The sequence below is a fragment of the Panthera pardus genome, unplaced genomic scaffold (assembly GCF_024362965.1).
Source record: "Panthera pardus isolate Hobbes unplaced genomic scaffold, ASM2436296v1 HiC_scaffold_5, whole genome shotgun sequence".
In the NCBI taxonomy this organism is placed as follows: Eukaryota; Metazoa; Chordata; class Mammalia; order Carnivora; family Felidae; genus Panthera; species Panthera pardus.
Genome location: NW_026526980.1, coordinates 18,209,316 through 18,220,815, shown reverse-complemented (window position 1 = coordinate 18,220,815; position 11,500 = coordinate 18,209,316). Strand labels below are relative to the sequence as shown.

The 11,500-nt window shown below is 54.0% G+C and overlaps 1 protein-coding gene and 1 long non-coding RNA gene across 9 annotated transcripts; one reads left to right on the top strand and one right to left on the bottom strand.

The window, feature by feature from the left end:
• Positions 1 to 1,106: 1,106 nt before the first annotated feature.
• LOC128774876 (uncharacterized) lies at positions 1,107 to 5,006 on the bottom strand. Its single transcript, XR_008419374.1, has 2 exons — positions 3,974 to 5,006; positions 1,107 to 1,608 (listed from the first exon to the last, which is right to left on the bottom strand). It is a non-coding gene; the product is annotated as an uncharacterized LOC128774876 (long non-coding RNA).
• Positions 5,007 to 5,104: 98 nt separating this feature from the next.
• Positions 5,105 to 10,936, top strand: CD19 (CD19 molecule). Of its 8 annotated transcripts, none has more exons than XM_019431931.2 (15): positions 5,123 to 5,295; positions 5,541 to 5,795; positions 6,109 to 6,312; positions 6,442 to 6,735; positions 7,751 to 7,858; positions 8,131 to 8,179; positions 8,463 to 8,551; positions 8,948 to 9,061; positions 9,196 to 9,300; positions 9,384 to 9,452; positions 9,559 to 9,618; positions 9,712 to 9,768; positions 10,275 to 10,367; positions 10,467 to 10,568; positions 10,740 to 10,936. In XM_019431931.2, the coding sequence occupies exons 1-14, from the start codon at positions 5,208 to 5,210 to the stop codon at positions 10,556 to 10,558; spliced, it is 1,677 nt and encodes a 558-aa protein (XP_019287476.1). In that variant the 5' UTR covers positions 5,123 to 5,207; the 3' UTR covers positions 10,559 to 10,568; positions 10,740 to 10,936. The 8 variants fall into 8 exon arrangements, 5 of the variants coding, with proteins under 5 accessions (XP_019287476.1, XP_019287478.1, XP_019287477.1 ...); XM_019431932.2 differs by having other exon boundaries at positions 5,125 to 5,295; positions 9,562 to 9,618; positions 10,725 to 10,936; XM_019431930.2 differs by having other exon boundaries at positions 5,129 to 5,295; positions 10,725 to 10,936.
• The last annotated feature ends 564 nt before the right edge of the window (positions 10,937 to 11,500 follow it).

Sequence of the window (11,500 nt, the reverse complement as noted above, 5' to 3'; positions counted from 1 at the left end):
CCTTCCACGTCCCCACCCCCACCTTGATACTCAACCATTAATCCCCCTTCTAATCCCCCTTCCCCCTGCCAGTGCCTCGCAAATCCCTCTCCTCCCTGGGCCACTGGCCTAAATCAAGGTCTCTTTATCTATGAACTTGGCCACCGGCGACCTGACATCTTCCCTTAGACGGTGACGGGTGACCGGCAGCTCAAACAAGTGCAGTATCCTGATTCCCGTTCTCCCAAACCCGTTTCTCCCGCTGTGGAGTACATTCCAGGAGCCTCCAAATCCTGGAAGCTCTACCTCCAAAGGACAATATTCCAGAAGGTCTCCCTTTTTTCTTCAGCCCCACCACCTATCTCCCGAACTTCCACAATGCCTCCTAACTGTTCCCCTGTGTCGCCTTTTGGCTCCTTCAGTTAATTCTCAAAGCAATTAGAGTGATCTTTGCAAAACTGATATGTCATCCCTGTTTAAAATCTTCTAGAAAATTACGATTTGAAAATGGGCGAAGGACAGGAATAGACATTTCACTGAGGTCAGAGATGGGAAATCTATGCATGAAAAGATGTTCAACATCGTTAGCCATTAGGGAAATGCAAATTAAAACCACAAGGAGATAATCACTACACGCCTCCCAGGATGGCTTAATTTATTAAATTTAAAAAGAGTGATAGGGGCGCCTGGGTGGCGCAGTCGGTTAGGCGTCCGACTTCGGCCAGGTCACGATCTCGCGGTCCGTGGGTTCGAGCCCCACGTCAGGCTCTGGACTGATGGCTCGGAGCCTGGAGCCTGTTTCCGATTCTGTGTCTCCCTCTCTCTCTGCCCTTCCCCCGTTCATGCTCTGTCTCTCTCTGTCCCAAAAATAAATAAAAAACGTTGAAAAAAAATTTAAAAAAAAAAGAGTGATAATACCAAATGCAGGTACGTATACGGAAAAACTGTAGTTCTCTTGCATTCCTGATGGGAAATGCAAACGGTATAGCTTCTCTGGAAAAGAGTGTGATGGTTTCTGGGGTGCCTGACTGGCTCAGTTGGATGAGCATGTGACTCTTGATCTTGGGGTCCCAAGCTCAAGCCCCATGTTGGGTGTAGAGATTAAACAAACTTAAAAAAAAAAAGTGTGACAGTTTTCTTTCTTTATTTACTTTGAGAGAGAGTGGGGGAGGGACAGAGAGAGAGAGAGAGAGAGAGAGGGAGAGAGAGTCCCAACCAGGCTTCACACTTCAGCGCAGAGCCAGATGTTCAGCTCAGTCCCACGAACCTCGAGATCATGACCTGAGTTGAAATTGAGTGGGACGCTCAACCAACTGAGCCACCCAGGTGCCCCAGGAATATGACAGTTTCTAATGAAACTAAACATCTTATTTGAACACACCAAGCTGTTCCCCACCTCAGAAGACACCTCTTCGGTGAGGCCTTCCCTCACCATCCTGTCTCAAGTAGGTCCCTCTATCACCTGTCTGCCATTAGATGATTTCTTACCATCTGAAATTGTTTATTGATTAACTTGTTTATTACCTGTCCCCCTTTACCCTTCCAGGTCCCCAAAACTTGAATCAAAGCTCCATGGGGTTGGGAACTTTGTCTAGTCCCTTGCTATTTCGCCAGCACCTGGCACAGTACCTGATTTAGAAAACAAACAAACAAAAAAAACACACATAGTAAACATTTGGTGAATAAACAAATGAATGAACACTTTCCTTACTGATCTCTCTGGCTTCCCTCTCATCTCCCCTCCACCCAGGGGGAGTTTTAGAAAATGCAAATCTGGCCAGGTTAGGGGCTCCTGGCTGGCTCAGTGGGAGGAGTGTTAGACTCTTGATCTCGGGGTAGTGAGTTTGAGTCCCAAGTTGGATGTAGAGATTACTAAATAGACAAACAAACTTAAAAAAAAAATCTGGGGGCACCTAGGTGGCTCAGTTGGTTAAGCGTCCGACTCTTGGTTTCCGGGTCAGGTCATGATCTCGTGGTTCATGAGTTTGAGCTCTGCATTGGGCTCTGTGCTGAGCTCCCGTTGGGGTTTTTCTCTCTGTCTCTCTGTCTCTCTGTTCTCTCTCTCTCAAAAATGAGTAAACTTAAAAAAAAAAAAAGAGTATTAAAAAAAAATCAGGCCAGGTTAACTCCTGCTTATAAATCCCAAGCAGTTTACTGCCCTCAAATTCCCTCTGTGTGTGGCAGAGTAGCTTGGGAAGGAAATGAAATGGGGACTATAAATAAGGCTCCAGTCAACTGTCAGGCTTGGATTTTATCCTGAGGCCCTGGGAGCCTTTGAAGGGTATTGAGCAGGAGGAGCACATGACTAATACCAAGGAAGTTCTTTCTGTGTAGAGTGTAGGTAAAGAGCAAAAGATAGAAGACAGCTCACAAAGGAGGCTATTGAATTGGTTCTGGTTGGGAAGGGAAGAGCCCCCAAAGAGGAGGAAGTTGATTCTAGAAATACTTAGGATGAAAATGGACTAGCCCTGGTGACTGAGTGCATGAGAGAGAAGTGAAGAGAAAGTTTTCTTTTACTCTTCCTAATTTCCTTTTGTTGTTTTTGTCTTACCAGCAAAAAACAGTTTACTTGGGAATAGCAGACAATTGCAATTCAGGATAAGCAAGGGACAGCAAAAACTATATGCTAGCCCAGCAAATACAGGAGAGGGATGTTATTTTATGGAGAAGAAGAAGTTGGGAGAATCCCAACTGGGCGCCTGGGTGGCTCAGTTGGTTAAGTGTCGGACTCGGACTCCAGCTCAGGTCATGATCTCACGGTTCATGAGAGCCCCGCGTCAGGCCCTGTGCCGACAACTCCGAGCCTGGAGCCTGCTTCAGAATCTGTGACTCTCTCTCTGTCTCTGCCCCTCTCCCGCTCCCGCTCTCTGTCTCAAAAAATAAATAAGTGTTAAAAAAAAAAAAAAGTTGGGAGGGGTTGTATTGAATGAAAATTCGTTGGAGAAAAGCAAGAATTCAGGATGATAATGGTTTCTCTTTGGCTGAGTTGCAGGGATGGTCGATTTCTTGTAGGAGATGTAATGTACATCTTTTCCTGTTAGGGCCTGTGAGGATGATTCTCTCCTGTGGAGGGTTCTTCCCTTGGGTCTGTAATTGACAACGCTTCCTACAATTGAGGTAGAACGGTTATGGCGGGAGTGCTCCCCCTTCTGGCCTGGTTTCCCTTCATTAATTTTCACATTTTTATGCAACAGATACTTAATGAGCACCTACTAGATGCCAGGGAACAAGCCAGTAAAGATTCCTGTTGTTGAAGAGTGAACAGTCTGAGGCAGGAAGTAGTTGAGAGATTAACAAATAAACAAGCGTATTTGGGAATTGGGGCAAACGCTGGGAAAAAAAATAAAACAGGGGTGTGAAATCAAAGGTACCTGGAGGGTCAGGGAAGGCCTCCTTGAGGAAATAACATTTGATCTGAGGCCTGAGGGATAAAAAGGAGCCAGTGAAGTGAAAAGCTGAGGAGCGATCAGGAAGGAAAGCAGCAGGTGCAAAGACTTTGTTTGGAGCGAGGGACAGAGTAGTAGAGGGTTGAGATGGGAAATGGAGGCAGGTGCAGCCTCACTCAGACTTTGGAGGCCATGGTGTGGAGTGTTTATTTTGGTGTGGAGTGTTTATTTTAGGTAGAGGAAACACCACTACAGTGTTCTTTTTTTATATATATGTTTATTTATTTGGGGAGACAGAGAGTGCAGGGGAGGGGCAGAGAGAAAGAGGATCCCAAAGCAGGCTCTGCACTGTCAGCGCAGAGTCAGACGCGAGGCTCGAACCCATGAACCGTGAGATCACAGCCTGAGCTGAAATCAAGAGTCAGATGTTTACCCGACTGAGCCGCCCCGTCCCTATGGTGTCCTAAGCGGGAAAGTGCAGGGGAGGCAGCTGGAGAGCTAGTGAGGAGCTAGCGAACACGGAGCCTTCTCACCCTCTCGATTCCCCAATGCCCCACTCTTCCCCCTCCGAGCCACCCCAACCCGACCAAAGGGAAGTGGGGCCCTACCAGCTGGAGGGTCCCCTGGGGTTCGCCTGAAGCAAACAGGAAGCTGCCGCCCAGCGAGACGAGCCTGGGAACTGGCAACTGAGAAAGCAGGTCTCCTGGGTCCCTGGCCCCTTTCCCTGAGTGACTGCAGAGTGAAAGTGGAGACACAGCCACGTATACAGAGAGACAGATAGCTGGAGGAAGAGGAAAGGAGGGGAGAGACGGGGTGGGAGTGGGGGCAGAAGAACAGATTTATTAAGAGTTAGGATTCCCGAGTTCTAGGGCTCCCTGTGTGATCTCAGGCAACACCCTGCCCTTTGGGGGCCTCAATTTCCCTATTTCTAAATGGGTTCCTTCCATAGCTGAAGCAGGCAGGGGCTTCCCAAGTTCTTCCCCAGGAAGCAAAGGGGCACTGATCACCAGTCATCTCTCAGGACCGCTGTGCGGGAGCTGCAGTAGCAACCTGGCACCCGCCCTTGGCCGCTGGCTGATGCTGACTCTCGCTAACTGAGGGCCTACTATGCGCCAGGCGAAAAATGCGGCACGCATGCTGTCCTGTTGCCTCTTCACAAACAAGATTTTCATCGTGCTATCACTGTCCCCAGTTTACGGAGAAAGAAACTAAGGCTTAGATGAATGAAGGAACTTAGCCAAGTGGGAGACGGGGAGGATTCAAAGTCAAGTCTGCCAGATCCCAAAGTACGCGTGACGGGCCAGCTGTACAGAGTGGGAAGGAGGCCCAAGGCGTGTCGGCTGAATGAATGAATGGGGTATGTGTGTGAAGGGAAATGATTTAGAGCCTGAGGTTGAAGGAGGGAGGGGGAGAAGGAGGGAGCCCCTAAAACTGGAGCCGCTTAATTCAACAAATATTTATTGGGTGCCGGCGATGTGCCAAGACTGTCCCAGGGCACTGCGCATTCAGCGGTGAGCAGGACCAAGTCTCTGCCTTGAGGGCTTATACTCTAGTGGGAGGAACAGAAAGAGATACACAAATAAGCTCATTTCACATGGTGCGAGGTGTCGGGATGAAAATAAAAGTGTGTCAGGGTAGAGACAGGTTTTGTGGGTCCGGAGGGGTGCCAAGGGAAGGGGACTGGAGGCGTGACCACCCCTTCCTCCCCGGGGGGTGGGGGGGGAACTGCCTGCCCGCCTGCCCGCCCCCACAGACACTCATGGTTCAGTGCCCCCCAGGCCCCCACCTGCCCCCAGCATCCACCGCGCGGCCAAGCTGGGTGCCCCGGGGAGTCTGGCCGCCATGCCACCTCCTCTTCTCCTCTTCTTCCTCCTCTTCCTGACCCCTGAGGGAGTCAGGCCCCAGAAAACACTGCTGGTGGAGGCTAAAGGTACGTCCAAAGGGTACAGATGGAAGGAGTTGGGGCTGGAAACTTGGGCCTGCCAGGGTGCCCTTGACCAAGTAACTATCCTCTCTGGGCCTTCATTTTATTATCCGTAAAACTCAGAGAGGGGTCGGAAGGACTCTGAGCTCATCCACTTCCAGCTTGTGGGGTCGCTGGGTTATCACCCAGTGTGAGGAATGAAGGGGGCTAAGAGTTCCCCTCTCTCTCTCTCTCTCTCTCTCTCTCCTCAGAGGGAGGCAAAGCTGAGCTGCCATGCCTCAAAGGTCCCTCAGATGGCCCCCCTGAGCAGCAGGCCTGGTTTCAGGGGGCTCAGTCAGAGCTGGACCCAGGTTCACAAGGCCTGGGCATCCAGAAGGGGCCCCTGGGCCTCCAGCTCCTCATCTTCAACGTCTCTGACCAGATGGGGGGCTTCTACGTGTGCCAGCTGGGGCCCCCTTCTGAGCAGGCCTGGCAGTCTGGCTGGACAGTCAGCGTGGAGGGCAGCGGTGAGGTCTGGGCTAGGGCAGGGAGGGGTGGATGAGAAGAGGGAGGCCCCACGGATGGAGGATGGTCCGGCAGTGAAGACAGATTTGCAGGGAGGGGTCGGAGGGTCTGCGGGACAGGCACGCAGCTAGTTTTAGGTGGCTCCTAAAAACTCCTGTGGCTTCGTGACTTCCACCCTGAGCTGTTCCAGATGTCTTTCACTCTTGTCTGTCTCTGAATTCCATTTCTCTCACTGGCTCTCTCTGGGTCTTTGTCCCTCTCTGTCTCTCTTCCTCTCCTGGATGTGTCTGTATCTGGTTCTGGGTCTTTTCCCAGGGGAGCTGTTCCGCTGGAATGCTTCATACCTAAATGACCCAGGCTGTGGCCTGGGGAACAGGTCCTCAGAGGGCCCCAAGCCCTCTTCTGGTTACCCCACAAGCTCCCAGCTGTACGTGTGGGCCAAAGGCCACCCTGAGATCTGGGAGACAGACCCTGAATGTGCCTCGCCCAGGGGCAGTCTGAACCAGAGCCTCAACCAAGGTAAGGTGCTGGGGAGATGCCAGGAAGCGGGGGTGCCAGGGAGGCGGGATGGCGATTGGGAACCGGAGGGTGTGCAGGGAGGAGACCCCAAGGATTACACTTTCCTAGCCTTGGCTCTCCCTGCCCCAGACCTCACCGTGGCCCCTGGCTCCACATTCTGGCTGCCCTGTGAGGTGCCCCCTGCCTCCGTGGCCAGAGGCCCCATCTCCTGGACCCTCGTGCGCCCCAAGAAGCATAACATCTCATTGCTGCACTTAAACCTGAGGGAGGATGCCCCGGTCAGAGAGATGTGGGTCCTAGACACCCTCAGGGGAGGGGCTGTTCTGTTGCTGCCCCAGGCCACCGCTCGAGATGCTGGCACCTATCATTGTTACCATGGCAACATGACCATCGAGATGCAGCTGAAGGTCACTGCCCAGTCAGGTAGAGTTTCTCCCAATTGTGGGGCACCCGTGTGGGGCTACTGGGAAGAACTGGAAGCCAGTCGACCTTGGCGCCCCAACCTGAGAGCTAGTGCCAGACTCATCCCAAACCCCAGCTTCCATACTGAACACTGATTCCATCTCCCGTCCTCCCTTGTTTCCAAGTCACGACTTTTCTGGGTCGTCTCCTCCTACTGGTTGCTCCTTCCCACAAGCTTTGACAGGGTCCTCCTTCCTCCCCAATCCTCACGGTTGGAGCTCTGAGGCCTCTTCTTACACCGTCAGCACCCTCTCATCCTGGTCTACCCATTCTTCCTGTTTCCCTCCTCTCCTCCCATGGGTCCTTAGGCCACCGTGCCTTAGTGACTCAATTCCGGGTTCCATACACCTCACACCCAGCCATTTCCTGGAACTGCCATTCGATGTTCCATAGACACTGCAGGCTCAAAAGACACAAAGCCAAACCCCACATCTTCCTGGAGTGTAGTCTTTTGGGTGTCCCTGTGTAAGTGAAGGGCACTACCACCTGCCCACAGGCCAAAGCCAGGAACCTGGGTATCTTTCCTTTTCCTCACCCATCCATCAACCCAGTCACAAGTGCTCTGCCCATTCTGTCCCCCTTAATACAATCCTCCTGTGGTACCCCAACCACAGTTCTCAAACTCAGCCTCAACTTTCACTCCCATCACACTGTGGCTTCCCACCTCTGACCCTGTGAACTTGACTCTGTCCTTCACTTTGAAAATGACTGTCCTTAACATGCTCCCCTTAATCCTAACATAGAGTCTAACTATAGTCATGGTTTGTTCAATAGATACTGCCCCAGGCCCCATGTCAGGCTCTGGGGCACAGTCTGTGACCTCAGAGGGAGGGAGAAGAGCTCTCCTTGTAGCTTGTGATTTTGAGGACCTGTGTCTTGCTCATGTTCCCAAGATTTACGGTCCTTTGAGGTCCCGAGGCTGGGAGGCAGGATGCCAGCCTGGGGCCCTCATCTCATACCTGCTTCTCCCTATCAGTAAGACACTGGCTGCTGGAGGCTGGTGGCTGGAAAGTCCCCGTTGTGCCATTACTTTATCTGATCATCTGCCTGGGTTCTCTGGTGAGCTTTGTTCATCTTCGAAGAGGTGAGTCATGTCCCCCAGCCCATCTGCCTAACCCACCCCATCTTCCTCAGGACAGCCAACACTGGCCAGTCTGACAACCAACCATCTTTCTCCCCTCGCATACCTTCCCCACAGGCCTCCAGTCCTGTCCCCAACTCCTCTAACCGCCCTCCAAAGTTACCGGGCCCCTTGGATTTTGAAGTCCCATCCCCTCCATGGACCCAAGTGGCCTCCCCGGTGCCCCGCCAAACTTCACCCTGCCTCCTCTGATCACTCCTCTTAACTCCCACCAGCCCTGATCCTCAGGAAGAAAAGAAAGCGAATGACCGATCCCACCAGAAGGTAACGATGCGAGCGCACCCGCAGTCTCCCATTCCTGCACTTTTGCTTTATGCTTTGCACTTACTGTTTCCTCTGCTCAGCATGTCTTTCCCCCTTCTCTACCGCTGAAATACTGCCCAAGCTTCAAAGCCCAGCTCCAAAGCTACCTCCTCTGTGAAGACCTCCTTGGAGTGATCCCAAACCCCTCAATAGGCTCTGCCAGAACACAGGAGCTAAACACAAGTGGCTACATCTTATCTTCCAAGGGCCTGGCCTCACTGTGCAACTCCTCTTCCTTCGCCAGGTTCTTCAAAGTGACGCCTTCCCCGGGAAGCGGGTCCCAGAATCAGTACGGGAACGTGCTCTCCCTTCCCACGCCCACCTCTGGGACGGGTAGGAGGCACCGCCCACTCTCTGACTCCAAGCTAGAACCCCACCCATTTTCCCCGGTCACTCCAATCCCCTGAGGGCCCGGCCTTCCCGAGCTCCGAGCGCCGCCTTCAGGAAAAAGCCCGCCCCCGGGCGCGGGGTCCCGCCCAGATCGGAGCCCCGCCCCTAGCACCGTGGCCGTACCCCAGGGCTAATAGCCCCGCCCCCAGGACGCGGGCCCCGAGGTCCAGTTCCGAGAGCCGCACCTCCCGGGAGACGTAGGCCACGCCCCCAGCTGGCACAGCCTCCAGTGCCCCGCCGAGCCCGCAGCTTCCTCTCCTTTGCCCAGCCTCGCAGACCCTTAGCCTTGACCGCCCCCATCTCTTTTCTCCCGCCCCGTTACAACGTTCCTCCCGCCAGGACGCGCCCTAAGGTGGGCTGCAGGCCTGGGGGCCGCCGTCCAGTCGTACGGAAACCCGCGCAGCGACGTACAGGAGGTCGGAGCCGCGGGGCCCCGGAGCCCGCCACCAGCAGGTGATTGCGGGGCTGGGCAGGGGTCCCCACGTGGAGCGTGTGGGAGCGGTCTGTGTCAGGAAGAGTGGACTGGGGCCTGGAGGGGGGGGGGCGGGGGCTGTGACTCGGTTCCCACTTGTGTCCCCAAACCCCAGGCCCAGAAGAAGAGGAAGGGGAAGCCTATGAGGAGCCGGACAGTGAGGAGGGCTCCGAGTTCTACGAGAATGACTCCAACCTCGGGCAGGACCAACTCTCCCAGGGTAAGACTGCGCTCCCCGCGGCTGCCCCATCTCCTCAGCGGCGGGCTCTGGGCCCTCGCCGGACCCCCTTCCTTCTCCACCAGATGGCAGCGGCTATGAGAACCCTGAGGACGACGCCTTGGGTCCCGGGGATGAAGACTCCTTCTCCAGCGGTCAGTTGGGGTCCTTGCGGGGCCTCAGCGACTTGGGAGGACCCAGAGGGCTCTGGCGCCCCTACAGGGCAGGAGTGGTCTCTGGAGTTCTCTTTTTTTCCTGCAGCAGCCGAGTCTTATGAGAATGAGGATGAAGAGCTGGCTGAGCCAGTCGCCAGGACAGCAGGCATGTGTGAGGATGGTCAGGGTAATGTGGGTGTGGGTGTGTGGGGGGGTGACCTGGAGGCCAGCAGGAATAACTTCCTTCTTCCTTCTCTAGACTTCCTGAGCCCCCATGGGTCTGCCTGGGATCCCAGCAGGGAGGCAACCTCTCTTGGTGAGAAATGGCTAGGGACCCTCCTGCCTTGCCCAGATGGGGTTGACCTGGCCTCAGCGCTGACTCCACACTCAACCTTGACCTTGACTCCGACCCCGGGCCTAATCCTGGTCTTAGATGGACTCCTAACCTTAACCTCCACCCCAATCCTGATCCCAGTATTTACCCCATCCCCAACTGTGAACATCACCTCTGATCCCAATCCGATTCCAGCCTGGATTTTGACCTCCACCTCACTGCAGCCCCAGCGCAAACGGCAGCTTTGACCCCAGTTGTCTCTACAACCTCCTCGTGACTGTGACTCTGACTTTGACTTCTTCCGGTTGGGTTCTTGACATGGATTATAATCTAATCCATACCTGACCGTAATCACTCCTTCCTAGTACCCACGGATCAAGCCTTCCACCTTCCTCTGCCTCTCAGATTCCCTCTGTATGTCAGGCCGCACTTCCCTTCCCCAAGCCCCCAGCATGGCGCTAGGCCTTCCAACTCTCCTGCCCACGCAGGGTCCCAGTCCTACGAGGATATGAGAGGGATCCTGTATGCAGCCCCCCAGCTCCGCTCCCTTCGGGCCCAGCCGGGTCCTAATCATGAGGAAGGTGGGTGCTTCTCCTGCTGTCCCTGCTGTCCTCTGAGACTTACCCCCTCCCAGTCTACTCTGTCTCCACCTGTACCTTACTCCTCCCGGTCCTAATCAGATGCAGACTCTTATGAGAACATGGACAATCCCAATGGGCCAGAACCAGCATGGGGAGGAGGGGGCCGCATGGGCACCTGGAACACTAGGTGATTCCTTCCAGGTGAGCTGGGAAATGCCCTCTAAGGAAGGGGGAGAAAGCGGGGGAGGAGTAGGGGTGGATGTGGTTCTCGGGGAGGGAGAGGGGAAAGGTTTCCCGAGGCCTGGGGTTCAGGGGAAGGGCTCCTGGAACCTCCTCGTCACCATCTCTTCTACATAGCCTGGGCCTCCTTAGGCCCCCGAGATCCATACTGGATTCTGAAATCTGGGACCCCAAGCAGACAGTGTCGACTTCTGGAGCAGCGTTGACTCGGATGTGTATATCTGTGTGTGTGAGCGCACGTGTGTGTGTGTGTGTGTGTGTGTGTGTGTGTACCAATGAAACTTTGGCTCCCTTTACTTACTCCAAATAAATTCAGTGACTTCTTCTAATCCTATGACGTAAATGCCCTTGTATGGGAGGGGGAGGGAAGGTGACGATGTGTGTACTCCCCTCTCGAATCCAGCAGAGGACGGAGAGCTGCATCCTGGGTACGAAGGGGCCTCTTCCCTCCTGTGATTTGGCCTGCATCTGTTTAGCCACCATTCATTCAGCAGCTGGGGGTGCCCAGTGAAGAGAAAGCCATCCAGGAGTTGGCAGTCATCGCTGACATGTACTGAGCATCTCCTGGGGGGCCCGGGTGGCTCAGTTGGTTAAGCGTCAACTTTGGCTCAGGTCGTGATCTCATGGTTCCTGAGTTCGAGCCCCACACTGGGCTCTGAGCTGACAGTTGGAGCCTACTTCAGATCCTGTCTCCCACTCTCTCTGACCCTCCCCTGACCGCACGCACGCTCTCTCTCTCAAAAATAAATAAACATAAAAAAAAATTTACTGAGCATCTCCTACGTTCCAACACCAGTTAACTATTTAATCTTTAAAAGTATTTTTTTTAACGTTTATTTATTTTTGAGAGAGCGTGTGCACCTGTGCGCACACAGACGGGCACACAAGTGGGG